The sequence below is a fragment of the Myripristis murdjan genome, chromosome 22 (assembly GCF_902150065.1).
Source record: "Myripristis murdjan chromosome 22, fMyrMur1.1, whole genome shotgun sequence".
NCBI lineage: Eukaryota > Metazoa > Chordata > Actinopteri > Holocentriformes > Holocentridae > Myripristis > Myripristis murdjan.
Window position 1 is genome coordinate 11,216,717 of NC_044001.1, and position 17,677 is coordinate 11,234,393.

Sequence of the window (17,677 nt, forward strand, 5' to 3'; positions counted from 1 at the left end):
ATTCTGTTTACCTTTTGCACTTTATTGCACCACTGTTTAAAACCAATGGGAATTACAAGACACTGTCGGCTGTAGTTTATCTAGATGTTTTCATGCTGTGCTAATTCTGTAGCTTCCCTCGTCCTCTGACATCACAGCATTCGTGCCTGCCTGGGTGCAAATCCAAACTTGACTCTGTTCTGTCAGACAATGTCTGCCAACGTCACTCTTAACCAATCCAATAACCTTTAATCCTTGTTTTGAACAATGCAGATCAGGATGAACAAACAGCTCCTGGGACACACGCACACACACCACAGATACCACCAACACAAGAGGGCATACACACCACAAGAAGACATACTGATTGTTTAAATATATCAAAATCATATCCAGATCAAATATGGGGAAGCATTTCGACCAGATTTCAATAATCATCCTGGAAAGTCTAGGTCATACAGGAGAAATCCCTCCAGTGGTTGCAACATGGGTAACCTGTGATGCATGACTTCATTGGTTCAATTATTTAAACATGATTACTACAACAACCAGAGGCTGACCAGTTGCAGCCAGCAAATAATATTTACATCAGCATCCGACAAAACAGACTAAAGCTATCAATTCAATACAGCAGCACATTATGATATCAAAATACCAGCTGACATGTGACCAGCAAACCAACAGCCAGCAAACAGTGTGACCATCTTACAAGTAAACAGTATCTAAACAAGCATGTTACAAACAAACATTCCATTTGTTTCCTCATGGTGACATTATCTGTAAACAGTAATGTAATGGCTATGTTCACTGTTTTGCGGATGATATCCAAATCTATGTCTCATTCTGACCTGCTATCCAGGCCAGCTTACCAACTCTCCATAACTGTCCTGCTAAAATTAAAAACTGCATGTTGAACCTTCTGCAAGTGAACAATATAAAATCCAAGGTCATTATGTTTGGCCAAATTTCAAGTAGGGCAGCGATTATTGGTAATATTTGCGCCCAATCATGTTAAAACCAAATCACAAAACCATGGTGTCATTTTTCATTTCTTGTGCTCTTTGTTGTTAGAGGGTTGGTTGCTTGCTTTGATCACCTTAGAAATATAACCAAGGTTAAATCTTACATATCTCCTGCACCGATCTGAAGAAACTGGAGTGTGCTGTTATTTTGTCCGAGATCAGTGATGTAGTTCAAAACGCTGCTGTTTGGCTTGTAAGAGAATCAGAAAAATGTGATCACATCACCTTGATTTTAGTGTCTGTGCCCTGGTTGCTAGTTGTTTCTGGGATTGATTTTCAAAATTATTTTAATCATCCTTAAAGCCAGACACTGACTAGCTCCTTGCGCTACCTCCAGACACAGCCCGAGATGCTCTGACAAGGTGTTGCTTTCAGTCCCCAAGGTCATCCCCTTTTTATTTCTCCTATATTAAAGACACATCTTTAAAACTTTTATTGTATCATGTTTCTATTCCATTTGTTTTACTTTCTGTTTTATTTCACTTTAATTTTAACCTTTTAATCTCACTTTGTCATGCTTACTTTGTTTTTAATGGTATTTTGTGATATGTTTTTGTTTTTAATGATATTTTAATGATACTATTTGATCTGGATGTGAAGCACTTCATTACTTGTATTGAAAAGTTCTGTATTAAAGTTATTATTATTGTTAAAATCTAACAAACCAAATATTAGCATGCTAAGAAATCAGCGTATACTCAGTTTATAGGCAGATGTACGTTCATCATCAGTCCTGAATCTGACACACAATGTAACTGAAGAGGCTATTGTTTCAATATGATGGAGGTCTTCATTAAGTATGGACATTACAGCCTTTGGATTTGATCCAACGGTCGTGACAAATCATTAGTGGACCTGCCGTCATGTAACTATCCAAAGCCTTTAACAGTCCTTCGTCCCCAGTTTACATACAGTGCCTGCCTTAAACGGCTTCATTTACGTCAGTCAAATGAGAAACGCTAATCCATGCCCAGTTTGTTTTGTGGACTGGGTCAAAGCAATGCTGTTGGCTATTATTTTCTCATGACAGGCGTAATTTTTGTTCAGGTTGTTCTTCACAAACAGCTGTCTATACATACTCTATTTCCAGATACTAAAAAGGGAATTCATCCTTCTTGCATTTTTGCCACATTTATGTGTATCAGTGTTGTATCCAAGGCAAATTTCTCCACAGAAATGATACATTTTCTGAAACAGCTCCACTCAGACTCATTTTGATGGCCGATATCACAGAAAAGAAGACATGAGATAGTATTAATTTCACAGAAATACATCAACCAATGTGATCTAGGTGAGAATGACCTCACCCCGTGGTTGACAGACAACTCTTCCTGTAGGTCAGCAGAGGTTGTGTGTTTTATGGTGACATTAACAGTGACCTCTTTTGTCTTTCCTGGAAAAGAGGATTAGCTGAGTCCATACTCTTGCCCATGGATGTCGCCCAGCGTAATGCCCCTGTGATGTAAAGAACAGTTATGGCATCAATGGAGGTGTAATCTATTTCTATGTGCAGGTTTTTCTTGATCCATGTCTATTAATAACCAATGGAAAATGTGAAAATTAACAGCAATATGGGATATATTGTGGCTTATTTCAAAACGTGTAAATAGGAGTTGGCTGGATCTACACTGCAAGTTCAAATCAGATTTTTTCATCTATGCACCTGCTCAGATACGTGGCATAAATCAGATATTTCCACTATAATCTATGTTTAGAGCACGATGGAAATATTGGGTATACATTAGTGAGCCTGCAGTGTCAGTCCATCCCTTGCCATGCCATTCTATAGTTTTAACTAATCTCATCTCAGGTAAAAGTGATACACCAACACAGAGAAAGAGCCCAAACATGTCTCCTGACCTAATAACCTTTTTGTCTATCCAACCTGTCTCACAACACCCCACACAACAGGACGCAGCGTCTGTAAGACTTCCTGCATTCATCAGCCAGACAAATCACATGATCATGCTAAATTTAGTAGACGGTGAGGATGTGATCACAGATACTTGGAAACCCGGTGTGTTACCTCTGAAGCTTTTATTTTGAGCCTGTGTAACTTCTGCAGCCACTAAAATCTTGATGTCAAATGTAGAAAAAAGAGGAATGTGTCTTAGCAATGCCATACATTGGGCAAATAGGATCACCAATTTTTGATCTGATGCATTTATCACTGAATTTGAGCAAGCACATGATAAAATATAGTATCAACAAAAAATGGCCTTTATTTAGTATTAAACAATCAATCAGGTGAATATTCTCAAAATTAAAGCAGCAAAACATTTTAAATGTCTGTTACTCCATTTAATCTTTTTTTTTTTTTTTTTTTTTGGTAAATGAACACTCAGTGCTTTGCTGTTTCTACTATTACCTATAAATTACTGCACTGTAACTGTTAATTATCACTATAAATCATCAGCAGCTAAAAGTTTGTGCTTAAGCTTGAGTGAATCCTGTTCCTTAAAATAAATTTTACATCAACAACCAGACTTTCACACCACATATGGCAAGCATCCTGTGGGCACTGTGTCACCTCCTAGATTTCAAACGTCTGTTGTTTTGTAGGCTGTTAAAACTGGAAGCTAAAATTGGGAGGAGAGAGAGCAGAGAGATCTAAAAAGCTAATCCAGTGTAAAGCTCCCCTGTTGGCTGTGCACACTGACCAGGTCACCTTCAATCAGTCTGATTAATAAAAAATGACCAGCCACATGCAGATGCCACACTCTATCATTCAGAATAGACCTACATGTAAAAGCTTACTGAAACTTCTGCTCAGGGCCTACATGTTATGAGCTAAAACATTTGGAAAAGGAAAAAGAGACAAAAAGAAAATGAATGCAAATGCACAGCAGTGATTGAATGATGTTAATTTGCAGATTGTGATATTTGTGCAGAATCCTACACACTTGTTACAGAAAATGGTTTTAAAAGACTCTACACTCATTTCTCCTCTGTGGATGATTAGCTCTAGGTAGAGAATCAGCCCTCTAAGGACAGTGTAACTGAATGGGATATATTAATATATATATATACCATACACAGAAACGCAGCACAAATCATGTCATTACTCCAAACCCAAATCTGTGTGAAGCCTGACCTCTAATGGCGAACACTAGGGTGCCCGGCATGTGATGTCACCACCCACAGAGAACAACAGGTGGTGACATCACCAAAAGCCAACAACAGTGGTGGATATACCACAACAAAAAATGTCAGTGTCAATAACTTGTCATGTGCCCTTGAGCATCAATTACAGCTTGACAATGACGTCTCATGCTGTTCACAAGTCGACTTATTGTCTGCTGAGGCATGGCATCCCACTCTTCTTGAAGGGCGGCCCTCAGGACATTGAGGTTCTGGGGTACAGAGCTCCGAGCCTCTACACGGCGACTCAGCTGATCCCATAGGTTTTCTATGGGATTCAGGTCTGAGAAAGTGCAGGCCACTCCATTTGAGGTACCCCAGTCTCCAGCAGCCGTTCCCTAATGATACGACCTCGATGAGCTGGAGCATCAAACACCTGATGTGAATTTTTCCGTTAAACTCCTTGTTAGAAAACAGCAACTTGTGCAAAAAGTACTGAAACATTGAACAGTTGGACATGTGCATTCAAAAGTTTACAGAAGGTCACATTAAGTTCACCTGTAAAGGTTATAATGCATTTTAGGTTCATCCTGAAATTTCACCCGAAAGCCGAATATCCCTAACTTTTTGTGAGTAGTGTATATACCATTTATTTTGTTTGCATCACTTTGCATCAACAGCTGATGTTGCTCTAATGTGTAAAAAACACCTCATAATTCTGGAGCTGAGGGAATTCACTGTTAATATTGTATTATTAACAATTATTATTATTAATATTGTGGTGTTTGTGCACATGAACAAACCCACCCAGCGATGGAGCCTGGAGGACCTCAGGCTCCAATCTGTGATTTCATTGGTAGAAAAAGACGAGAGCGGCCCTGATGACAATTTGAGATGCACTTTGTGGAGTTGATTGTACAGCTGTATTGTAAATAGCAATGCACGGTAATCAACAGGCCATCCCTGATCAACAAGGTGTGATGGCTATTTGACAGTTTCATTTTCACAGTAATTTCTATTGTCTGATCCACACGAGATAGAATTAAACTTTTTTAATGAAAGAATATTGGACACAGCCCTGCGATGGACTGGCGACCTGTCCAGGGTGTTTCACTGCCTTCGCCCTGTGAGCGCTGGGATAGGCTCCAGCAACCCCCCGCGACCCTAGTGAGGATAAGCGGTTTAGAAGATGAATGAATGAATGAATATTGGACACAATTGTCACTTTTATTATGGTGTAAATAAGAATAGTGTGTCAGTGGCCCTGGTGCGCAATGCCCTTTAAGCACTCTAATCTGTCACGTGGGTAAAAAGGGACACAACTGACCATTGTAAAACATGTTCTTCACTCTACTCGTGCAAATATGAGTTTCAACACTATTTGTGACAGATGTTAGTCAGAGGCCTATGTTTGGTTGAGCAGTCGTCTGTGTCTCTTCCCCTTCAGCAGCTGCAGTCACTTCCTGCTCTAACAAGTCAGGGTCTATGCAGTCTGACTGAGGGAGGTTTTTGTACGGCTCTCTATCACTGTGTGAACACATAGCCAGCATGTGTACTGTGACAGTAGTAAACTGCTGCATCTTCAGCCTGGACTCCACTGATGGTCAAAGTGAAGTCAGTCCTGCTTCCACTGCCACTGAACCGAGCTGGTGTTCCTGATTCATGTTGATTCACAAATTTTATTAAGACCTTTGGGGTTTCTCCAGAGTTCTGTTGATACCAGTAAAGCCCCTCATTTCCATCAGAGTATCTGTAAACTGCTGTGTTGGCTTTACACGACAGGGTGACAGTGGATCCTGGAGTAGATTTCACCACTGGAGGCTGAGTCACAGTCACCTGACTGCTGGATCCTGCACACAAAAACAAAAGCTTCATTTATCAGCACAAATCAATGACAGAAAACACAGTCCAGCATGGCTGATATTTTGCTGAGTGAATCAACCTGTGAAGCAGCAGCAGGCCAGCGTCCAGATGAAGATGCTGAGGAGAGTCATGCTGCTTGTGCTTTGTGCTGTGTTGACTGACACATGTGAGTCCTGCAGTGTTGAACTCACAGGACTATAAACCTTCTCAGTTCACTGGAGGATCAGCTGACCATGCAAAGCCTCCTCTCTATGGAAATCATCTGTCTGCTCTCCACAGACTCAAGGCAATGTGGGACACAAAACCAGCAGGAAATACTGCCTGGATACACACCATCTATACACTTATTGGATTATAAAAATACATGTTTCAGGAATATTTGGAAATTACTATTTACTGCTCTGGATTAAAGTGGAGTACACCATAGTTTGTATGATATGCCTTTTAATCTGTGGTTGGTTTGCGTGGGCATATTTTTCAAATGTGATTATTATGATATATTCAAACTTTTTTAAAAATATATTTTTGCCATCAAGTAATTATCTTAGTCATTCTTAAAACTGATTAAAAAACTTTGATGAAAAAAGTTGTCATGGGGAAAACCTTCACTGTTACTTATCTGTAATTCATACAAAATTGAAGCAAATTGTATTAAATTTTCTTGCTTTATCACATCATTTCAAAAATTATCAATCGACATTTATGTGTGTATTATTAATTCTACAGTTTTGTTGTGGGAAAGCAGAGTTTTTAGTTGGACAGATTCTTGTTTCATGTGCAGGAGGTTTTTGTACGGCCTCTGAATGACTTTGTATCACTGTGGTACACTTTTGGTGGAGGAACCAAACTCATCGTTGACTGTAAGTACCTGATATTTCTAGAAAAATACTACATCATTGTTACAAATTGTGTATGAAAATGGAAAGAAAAAGATAATTTCACTTTTTGCTCGTTATAATTTACAATAGCTACATTAATACCTATTTTTTAGGATTTGTGTCTGCACTGTTTTCACTGAAATGTGAGATGAGAGTCAGAATAAAAATGTTTCCCAGGCCATTTAGAAAAACCTTCACAACAAAATCCTCCATCTTCAAATATACTTTATTTTTCATGGGGATTTTTAAATTTTTTTTTTTTTTTTTTCCAGCTACATATAGTTTTTATCAACTGAATTGAGACTTCTTAAGATTTCTTCTATGTCAATGTTAAAGCAATCTTTACAATAAATAAATAAATGAATAAATCTCATTAAACGTTATTTCAGTCCGTTAGAGCCTCTGATATATTATCACGTTTCATTAATTGTACATGTGGTGAGAAGGAAGTGAAAGAGACAGAAATGCAACTTTCAACTGCATTAATGTTACTTTTATATATTCAAACAAAATTACATCACTGTCATCATTTTTCAGAGCTGTATTTGAAGTATTTGTTTGCTTTCATAAAACCTTTATCACAGAATTATAACCATGAAAATAAAACAATGGATTATAATGAGTCTCTTTCTATGCATGTCCTTACATTCATTATTAGAAACAGCCATTTGATAGTTTCAGTATCATATCTACTCTTCCCCACCCTTCTTTGCTTCAACGACCAAGTCATTAATATACTGTAATTGTATACTGTTTGACAAATATAATTGTTTGAACTAATTTATGACACACTGCATGCAAACTTTTCAAATGCTATGAAACATCAAGGCAAAACTTGTTCAACATCTGCCTCTGGAGTCTAAGATGACTCAAACCTCACCAGTGCTTTCATGAGAAGTTTAGTTTTACAGGGGATGTTCCAGCTGCATGTTCAAAAGTGCCTCTCAGTGTGTTTCAGTATCATGTAGAGTCAGTGTGTGTTCATGCTTGATGACACTTGTGTGCCAGGGCCAGAGTGCTGTGTTCAGTGGACCAGTTCTCCACATCACAGTCTCTTCCCTCAGCCTCAACACCTGCAGCAGGCCATTTTCAATGTACACAAACTGAGGGAGGTTTTTGTACGACTCGAAATCACTGTGTGAAAAGGAGCACACTGTTTAGGTTGTGGTAACTCTGACAAAAATAAACTGCTGCATCTTCAGCCTGGACTCCACTGATGGTCAAAGTGAAGTCAGTCCTTCTTCCACTGCCACTGAACCGAGCTGGTGTTCCTGACATAAGTGTTTTCACATTATGTATTAAGAGCTTTGGAGTTTCTCCAGATTTCTGTTGATACCAGTGAAGCTCCTCTCTTCCATTATCATATGTGACAACTGCTGGATTGGTTTTACAGGACAGGGTGACAGTGGATCCTGGAGTAGATTTCACCACTGGAGGCTGAGTCACAGTCACCTGACTGCTGGATCCTGCAGACAAAAACAAAAGCTTCATTTATCAGTACAAATCAATGACAGAAAACACAGTCCAGCATGGCTGATATTTTGCTGAGTGAATCAACCTGTGAAGCAGCAGTAGGCCAGCATCCAGATGAAGATGCTCATGAGAGTCATGCTGCTTGTGCTGTGTTGAGTGACACATGTGAGTCCTGCAGTGTTCAACTCACACGACTATAAACCTTCTCAGTTCACTGGAGGATCAGCTGACCATGTAAAGCCTCCTCTCTATGGAAATCATCTGTCTGCTCTCCACAGACTCAAGGCAATGTGGGACACAAAATCAGCAGGGAATGCTGCTCGAATACACACTATCTACAAAGTTATTGGTTTATAAAATATGTTTGGCCGAAGTGTTTCTTGTTTCTTGTGCAACAGGTTTTTGTACGGCCTCTTAATGAGTTTGTTTCACTGTGGTTGACTTTTGGTGGAGCACCCAACCTCAATATTCACTGTAAGTACCTGAGATTTCTACTTTATACAACATAAACTACAACAATTTGACTGAATTTTATATCAGAATGTGAACAATAAAAATCCCCTGTCATTATACACACTTTAATTATATGTATTTACTGAAGGAGGGCTGGAAAGACACTTTGAATCAAAATCATAGAACAGTGTCAGAGAAATCAGTATTCATCAGACAATTTTGAATGATAAAGATAAACCTCTGCCAAAGAAAGATCAGTATGTTATTTCATATGTTAATTTATTTTTTATTTAGGTTTAGATAATATTGAGAATTAATATTTTAAAACCTTTTTGAAGTTATATATATTACATAATGAAATTCAGCATACACTGCAAAAAGTCAAAATCTTACCAGGATTATTTGTCTTATTTCAAGTAAAAATGTCTTATTTCTAGTCAAAATATCTCATTACACTTAAAATAAGACATGATCAGCTCAGAAATTGTTGTTTCAAGTAGATTTTCACTTGAAACAAGTGAAAATTGTCTAAAGACAAGTTATTTCTGAGCTGATCATGTCTTATTTTAAGTGTAATGAGATATTTTGACTAGAAATAAGACATTTTTACTTGAAATAAGACAAATAATCTTGGTAAGATTTTGACTTTTTGCAGTGTAGGGTTTAACGTTTGTTCATGGTTAATTTGTTTTACATGGTTTACATGGCAGATGTGAGTGATGTGTGTCAGATATTATAAATCAGGTGGTTAGATGTCAATAACAGCACAGACTTTGCTCTGTGGAAGGTCTTCAACTGGCTTAGGAGGCACAGCAGCCATTCAACACACCTGTGTGTGTGTGTGTGTGTGTGTGTGTGTGTTTCAGTCAGTTAATAGTTACATGTGTTGATATCAATACAGCTAGAGAGAGAAAAGGATTTGGTTTGCATTATGGCAGGTTAAACTGTGTGATCTGTCCTGTCACATATGCAGCTGTGTGTTGCCCAGTAGAAGTGACTCTCCTCCTTGTGTCTGTCTGCTCTCCCCTCCAGCTGGCCCCATGGTCAGACCTTCAGTCTCTGCTCCTCCCCTCCTCTGAGCAGACCTCCGGGGGCTCGGCCACGCTGGCCTGCCTGCTGACCGGCTACTCTCCTCAGAGAGCCGTGGTGAGCTGGGAGGTGGACAGCACAGAGGTGACAGAGGGGGTCCTGACCAGCTCGGAGGAGGAGAAGAGCAGACGCTACAGCAGCAGCAGCACCCTGACTCTGAGCCGGGACCGCTGGCTGCTGGGAGAGCTGTACTCCTGCAAGGTTGCCCATCATCAGCACACCCAGAGCCAGTCCCTCAACAGGAACCAGTGTAAGGGCTAAAGTGGCTGGATGAAGCCCGGAGCAGGAGGAAGGACACGCCTGCTGCTGAATGTCAGAGTCACTTCAAGCTTTGTGTGATGGAGAACACGACTGTATAGTGTTGGACAGCAACAGCTTGGAGAGGAGTGTGTGTAGCAGCTAGATGTGAATGTGCTTGATAACTGTCATGTTGATGATTGATGCTTTGCAAATAAAGCTTGCTCTGAAATCACATGATGAATCAGTCATTACATGTATGGACAATTCATTAATTGTATGGCTTTAGATGAAAGGCAGCATCTCCCCTCTGTGGAAAATTATCACCTTGATATATAAATGATCATCATCATCTCAGTTTCAGTTCTGTTTTCAAGAGGGAATGAAAGTTGTGGTGCCATAAAATATACAGGGTGAAAGGAGAATTCACATTGCAAGTCTCATCATAATGCATCTTTGTTTTTGTTTTATTTGTTTTTTTGTTTGTTTGTTGCTGTTTTTTTGTTCTAAGTTTTTTTTTTTTTTTAATGGGTCATCCTCTTAAAATGAAAGAGAAGAGACAATTATGTCTCAATGTGAGATGTCACTGAGCAAAATTCAATAGCTTCTTTGCTTTAAAAGAACGACATCCAATAAAAAATAATGACTTTTTGAATATTTACACCAGTTTTTCTCAGTCATTTTGAAAGAATCTTACAAATTTGTGGTAATATACTGGTGATGCTTGTTGAGGTTGCAGGTCAGACTCAGCTCTGTGTTCAGTGGTCTGTGACAGAGTCTCTTCCCCTTCAGCAGCTGCAGTCAGTTCCTGCTCTAACAAGTCAGTGTCTATGCAGTTTGACTGAGGGAGGTTTTTGTACAGCTCTCTATCACTGTGTGAACACATTGCCACTGTGGTGACTCCGACAGTAGTAAACTGCTGCATCTTCAGCCTGGGCTCCACTGATGGTCAAAGTGAAGTCAGTCCTGCTTCCACTGCCACTGAACCGAGCTGGTGTTCCTGAGTGACGTGTTTTCACATATTTTATTAAGAGCTTAGGAGTTTCTCCAGATTTCTGCTGATACCAGTAAAGCCCCTCATCTCCATCATCATATGTGACAACTGCTGTGTTGGTTTTACAGGACAGAGTGACAGTGGATCCTGGAGTAAATGTCACCACTGGAGGCTGAGTCACAGTCACCTGACTGCTGGATCCTGCAGACAAAAACAAAAGCTTCATTTATCAGCACAAATCAATGACAGAAAACACAGTCCAGCATGGCTGATATTTTGCTGAGTGAATCAACCTGTGAAGCAGCAGCAGGCCAGCGTCCAGATGAAGATGCTGATGAGAGTCATGCTGCTTGTGCTTTGTGCTGTGTTGACTGACACATGTGAGTCCTGCAGTGTTGAACTCACAGGACTATAAACGTTCTCAGTTCACTGGAGGATCAGCTGACCATGCAAAGCCTCCTCTCTATGGAAATCATCTGTCTGCTCTCCACAGACTGAAGGCAATATGGGACACAAAATCAGCAAGAAATACTGCTTGGATACACACCATCTATACACTTATTGGATTATAAAAAATACTTTTTTTCAGAAATATTTGGAAATCAGTATTCACTGCTGTGGATTAAAGTGGTGTGCACTGTGGTTTGTATGATATGCCTTGCAATCTGTGGTTTGTTTCCATGGGCATACTGTTTAAACATGATTATTATAGTATTGGAATAGATGATTAATTTCAAACCTTTTTATATAAATTATGGCATCAAGTAATTAACTTACTTATTGTTATAACTGATTAAAAACTGTGATTAAAAAATTGTCTTTGGGGAAAACCTTCACTGTAATTTCTCTGTAATTCCTTCAAAATTGAAGCTAAATGTATTCAATTTTCTTGCTTTATCACATCATTTCAAAAAGCATCAATAAGCATTTATATATCAGTTATTGATTTTGTAGTTTTGTTGTGGGAAAGCAGAGTTTTTAGTTGGACAGAGTCTTGTTTCATGTGCAGGAGGTTTTTGTACGGCCTCTTAATGACTTTGTATCACTGTGGTACACTTTTGGTGGAGGAACCAAACTCATCGTTGACTGTAAGTACCTGATATTTCTACAGATATACTACATTGTTTTTTTGTTGTTGTTTTTTTTATTTTTTCTTTCTGCTCGTTGTCATTTGTAATAGTTACGTCGTTACCTATTTTTTGAATATTTGCGCGTGTGCTGTTTTCACTGAAATGTGAGGTCAGACTCAGAAAAAATGTCTTTATGTCCATTTAGACAAACTTACACGTTCTAAAAAAAAATAATGGTCCATTTTCAAATACACTATATTTATCATGGGGATTGTTTCTAAGTATTTCCAGGGAATTACAGTTTTTGGTTCAATTGAGGGTTCTTCAGTTTTCTTCAGTGAATATATTAAAGCAAACTTTACAATTCATAGTTTTATGGATGTCTTTCAAATTGATAAATTCCATTAAACGTTATTTCAGTCTGTTAGAGCCTCTGATATATTGTCACGTTTCATTAATTGTACATGTGGTGAGAAGGAAGTGAAAGAGACACAGATGAAACTTTTAACTGCATTAACCGATAATTTTTTCACTTCTTTTATTTGCGGGGAAGAGTTATGGATTGGCAGATGTTTTCAAACAAATGGCTTTATAATATTAATAATAATCATCAGCTTATTCCCTTGATTGTGTCTATATTTTCCCACAGTTAATGCAGGGATCAGTTAATGGAGTGGCAGACTTAAAACAGATGTGTTGATGGCAATGATATGGATGCTGCTATTGATGATGTGATGATGATGATGATGATGATGATGATGATGATGATGACGGTCATTGTACTGTATTGTTTTTTATGTTTTTACTGTGAAGCACTCTGTGTATCCGTACTGTGAAGGGCACTATACAAATAAAATTTTACTTACTTACTTACTTATGTCATTATTAGTGTTTATCACTGATGAATTTACTTGATTATATTTACACTTAAATCCTTTCATTGTTTCTCTAAATGCAGTTACCGTGAGTGAAACTGTAAAACAAACTGCAATGTTTTAATTTCCAAAATGATGAGCAGCTGTACCATTTGTTGTTTCCGTGCCCTCCGTCTCATTTGGGTGCCACTGGTCTCTCCCTCTCCTCTCCACCTCTCCTCCAGTGGGTGTGGTGCAGCCCAGCCTGACCATCCTCCCCCCCCCCCAGAGGGGAGCTGCAGCAGGGCAAAGCCACACTGCTGTGTCTGGCCAACGGGGGCTCCCCCTCAGCCTGGAGGCTGGGCTGGAAGGTGGGGGGCTGCAGCAGCTCCTCGGGGGTGTCAAACAGCCTGGAGGTCCTGGGGAGGGACGGCCACTACAGCTGGAGCAGCACCCTGAGCCTCTCTGCAGACCAGTGGAGGAAGGCGGGCTCCGTGAGCTGTGAGGCCAGTCTGGATGGCCAGAGCCCTGTCACTCAAACCCTGGACCCTGACCGCTGCTCCCAGTAGAGCTTCAGCAACGCTTCTCATCTAAATGCTGCTTCTTTGCTTCAACTGACTTCACTCAGCTTCAGTGTGTGAATGTCAATTTTTTTTACATTCAAACAAAAATACATCAATGTCATAATTATTCACAGCTGTAATTGAAGTATTTGTTTGCTTTCATAAAACATTTGTCACAGAATTATATCCATGAAAATAAAAAAGTGGATTATAGTGAGTCTGAGTCTGTGTGTGTCCTTATAATACATTCATAATTAGAAACAGCCATTTGATAGTTTCAGTGTCATATCTACTCTTCCCCACCCTTCTTTGCTTCAACGACCAGTCATTAATATAATATAACTGCATACTGTCTGACGAATATAATTGTTTGAACTAATTTATGGCACTTTGCATGGAAACTTTTGAAATGCTATGAAACATCAACACAAATCTTCAACATCTGCTTCCAGATTCTAAGATGAGTCAAACCTCCCCAGTGCTTTCATGAGAAGTTTAGTTTTACAGGGGATGGTCAAGCTGCATGTTCAAAAGTGTCTCTCAGTGTGTTTCAGTATCATGTAGAGTCAGTGTGTGTTCATGCTTGATGACACCTGTGTGCCAGGGCCAGAGTGCTGTGTTCAGTGGACCAGCTCTCCACATCACAGTCTCTTCGCTCAGCCTCAGCACCTGCAGCAGGCTGTTTTCAATGCACACAAACTGAGAGACCTACAGTGAGAATTTAAACTCTGCTGAGCACTGATGCATCAAAGTCATGCAAAATCCATCGGAAGAAAGCAAACACACCTGCTTTTGTGAAACAGAAAAGGGAGAAGAGGTGTGGTGGAGTGAGAGCTCATCCCTCCCTGGAATTTGTTGATCTTTTAAATATCCCATATTCAAAATTTCCCATGCTGTTCTACTTTTTATCTTTTATCTTTTTTATCTTTTTTCTTGTTCTCCATTCTTGTCCATGTTACTGTATGCCCATAACCTGATTCAGTACGCCCCCTGCTGGCCATCCCCCAAGCTTGTTCATGGGGCTTCTTGTTTCAATCCACATTTGTGACAATGATTTGGCCTCACATCAACAAAGGGAAATATGAGTCAAATATGTGATGTGATGTAAGAGACATTTTGACTTCTTCTGACATCATAAGAGTGAAATAATGGACTCAAGGCCATCTTCCCATTTTTCTTTTTTTTTGTGTGTGTGGGGCTAAACTCACCATAAATAATTCATTATTAATTATTGAAAATGATTAGAAATGTGTGTTGTGGTGTAACTGGGCTGACCCTCGGCCACAGGTGGACCAGCCGCTCCAGATGGCCAGTTGTCCTCTGAGCTGCGTCTTTAGCTTCTCTCCCTGCAGACAGACCAGGGCGGCTCAGCCTGAGGCCAAGCAGCAAACCTCTCCACACAGCCTCAGCTCATCAACTTACATCAACTGGATGGACATGAAGGAAACAAAGTGTCTTTATCAAAGTAGAGGCTCAGCCTGAGGCCAGGAAACAATTTTACACACCTCATCACAAGGCCTCAGTTGATAATGTTGCATTAACTTTGACAACAAACTGTTCTATTTAGAGAATTTTTTTTTTTTTTTACTAATGCTGTAATTTGTTCATTTGTTCATTTTAAAGGCACATTAATCACCCACTTTAGGTTAATATCAAGTGCAATTGATTGTGTGTCTTTGAAAATTAATATTCTGTGTTGGTTTATATTGGGTTATATTTTCCAATTAATTTTCCAATGCCTGTGTACTATGTGCATCTATGTGCAACCCTTGATTAAACTCAGCAGCTGAATTTTGCATTGTGTCAACATATTTAGTTTATATACTGGTGATGCTTGTTGGCTTCAGGTCAAACCCGCAGGTCAGACTCAGCTCTGTGTTCAGTGGTCTGTGTCAGAGTCTCTTCCTCTTCAGCAGCTGCAGTCACTTCCTGCTCTAACAAGTCAGTGTCTATGCAGTCTGACTGAGGGAGGTTTTAGTACGGCTCTCTATCACTGTGTGAACACCAGTTGTGCCCCCTCCACTGAAGTGATAACTCTGACAATAATAAACTGCTGCATCTTCAGCCTGGACTCCACTGATGGTCAAAGTGAAGTCAGTCCCGTTTCCACTGCCACTGAACCGAGCTGGTTTTCCTGACACAAGTGTTTTCACATGTTTTATTAGGAGCTTTGGAGCCTCTCCAGTTTTCTGTTGATACCAGGAAAGTGCCTCATCTCCATCATCATCTGTGTAAACTGCTGTTTCGGTTTTACAGGACAGAGTGACAGTGGATCCTGGAGTAGATTTCACCACTGGAGGCTGAGTCACAGTCACCTGACTGCTGGATCCTGCACACAAAAATAAAAGCTTCATTTATCAGCACAAATCAGTGACAGAAAACACAGTCCAGCATGGCTGATAGTTTGCTGAGTGAATCAACCTGTGAAGCAGCAGCAGGCCAGCGTCCAGATGAAGATGAGAGTCATGCTGCTTGTGCTTTGTGCTGTGTTGACTGACACATGTGAGTCCTGCAGTGTTCAACTCACACGACTATAAACCTTCTCAGTTCACTGGAGGATCAGCTGACCATGCAAAGCCTCCTCTCTATGGAAATCATCTGTCTGCTCTCCAGATACTGAAGGCAATGTGGGACACAAAATAAGCAGGAAATACTGCTTGAATACACATTATCTATACACATATTGGTTCATAAAATATGTTTGACCGAAGTGTTTCTTGTTTCTTGTGCAACAGGTTTTTGTACGGCCTCTTAATGAGTTTGTTTCACTGTGGTGGACTTTTGGTGGAGGAACCAAACTCAATATTCACTGTAAGTATCTGAGATTTCTACTTTATACAACATAAACTACAACCGTTTCACTGAATTTTATATCAGAATGTGAACAATAAAAATCCCCTGTCATTATGTATACTTTGAATCAAAATCATAGAACAGTGTCAGAGAAATCAATATCCATCAGACAATTTTGAATGATAAAGATAAACCTCTGCCAAAGAAAGATCAGTTTGTGATTTCATATGTGAATTTATTTTTTATTTAGGTTTAGATAATATTGAGAATTAATATTTTAAAAATCTTTTTGAAGATATACCGTATATCTTACATAATGAAATTCAGCGTAGGGTTTAACATTTGTTCATGGTTCATTTGTTTTACATGAAATGAAGAGGAAGTGAAAAAGAGAGAGATATAACTTTTAACTGAATTAACCCCTAAACTGTCCACTTCTTACATTTTTGACCATACAGTCACTGCAGATGTGAGTGATGTGTGTCAGATATTATAAATCAGGTGGTTAGATGTCAATAAAAGCACAGACTTTGCTCTGTGGAAGGTCTTCAACTGGCCTAGGAGGCACAGCAGTCATTCAACACGTCTGTGTGTGTGTGTGTGTGTGTGTGTGTGTGTGTGTACAGCTAGAGAGAGAAAAGGATTTGGTTTGCAGTACTGCAGGTCAAAATGTGTGATCTGTCCTGTCACATATGCAGCTGTGTGTTGCCCAGTAGAAGTGACTCTCCTCCTTGTGTCTGTCTGCTCTCCCCTCCAGCTGGCCCCATGGTCAGACCCTCAGTCACTCTGCTCCCCCCCTCCTCTGAGCAGACCTCCAGGGGCTCGGCCACGCTGGCCTGCCTGCTGACCGGCTACTCTCCTCAGGGAGCCGTGGTGAGCTGGGAGGTGGACGGCACAGAGGTGACAGAGGGGGTCCTGACCAGCTCGGAGGAGGAGAAGAGCGGACGCTACAGCAGCAGCAGCACCCTGACCCTGAGCCGGGACCGCTGGCTGCAGGGAGAGCTGTACTCCTGCAAGGTCGCCCATCACCAGCACACCCAGAGCCAGTCCCTCCACAGGAGCCAGTGTGAGGGCTAAAGTGGCTGGATGAAGCCCGGAGCAGGAGGAAGGTCACGCCTGCTGCTCTCATCAAAATCTGTTTGAATGTCAGAGTCACTTCAAGCTTTGTGTGATGGAGAACACGACTGTATAGTGTTGGACAGCAGCAGCTTGGAGAGGAGTGTGTGTAGCAGCTAGACGTGAATGTGCTTGATAACTGTCATGATGATGATTGATGCTTTGCAAATAAAACTTGCTCTGAAAATCACATGATGAATCAGTACATTACA

At 40.1% G+C, this 17,677-nt stretch overlaps 2 gene segments (V, D, J or C); one reads left to right on the top strand and one right to left on the bottom strand.

Annotated features, from left to right (window-relative positions):
* Nucleotides 1-5,606: 5,606 nt before the first annotated feature.
* On the bottom strand, nucleotides 5,607-6,185 carry LOC115354490 (immunoglobulin kappa variable 6D-21-like). The segment is given in 2 exon segments: nucleotides 5,607-5,932; nucleotides 6,025-6,185. Coding segments are annotated over 2 exon segments (378 nt in total).
* Nucleotides 6,186-6,537: 352 nt separating this feature from the next.
* On the top strand, nucleotides 6,538-17,584 carry LOC115354491 (Ig lambda-1 chain C region-like). The segment is given in 4 exon segments: nucleotides 6,538-6,555; nucleotides 6,700-6,729; nucleotides 16,292-16,367; nucleotides 17,107-17,584. Coding segments are annotated over 4 exon segments (444 nt in total).
* The last annotated feature ends 93 nt before the right edge of the window (nucleotides 17,585-17,677 follow it).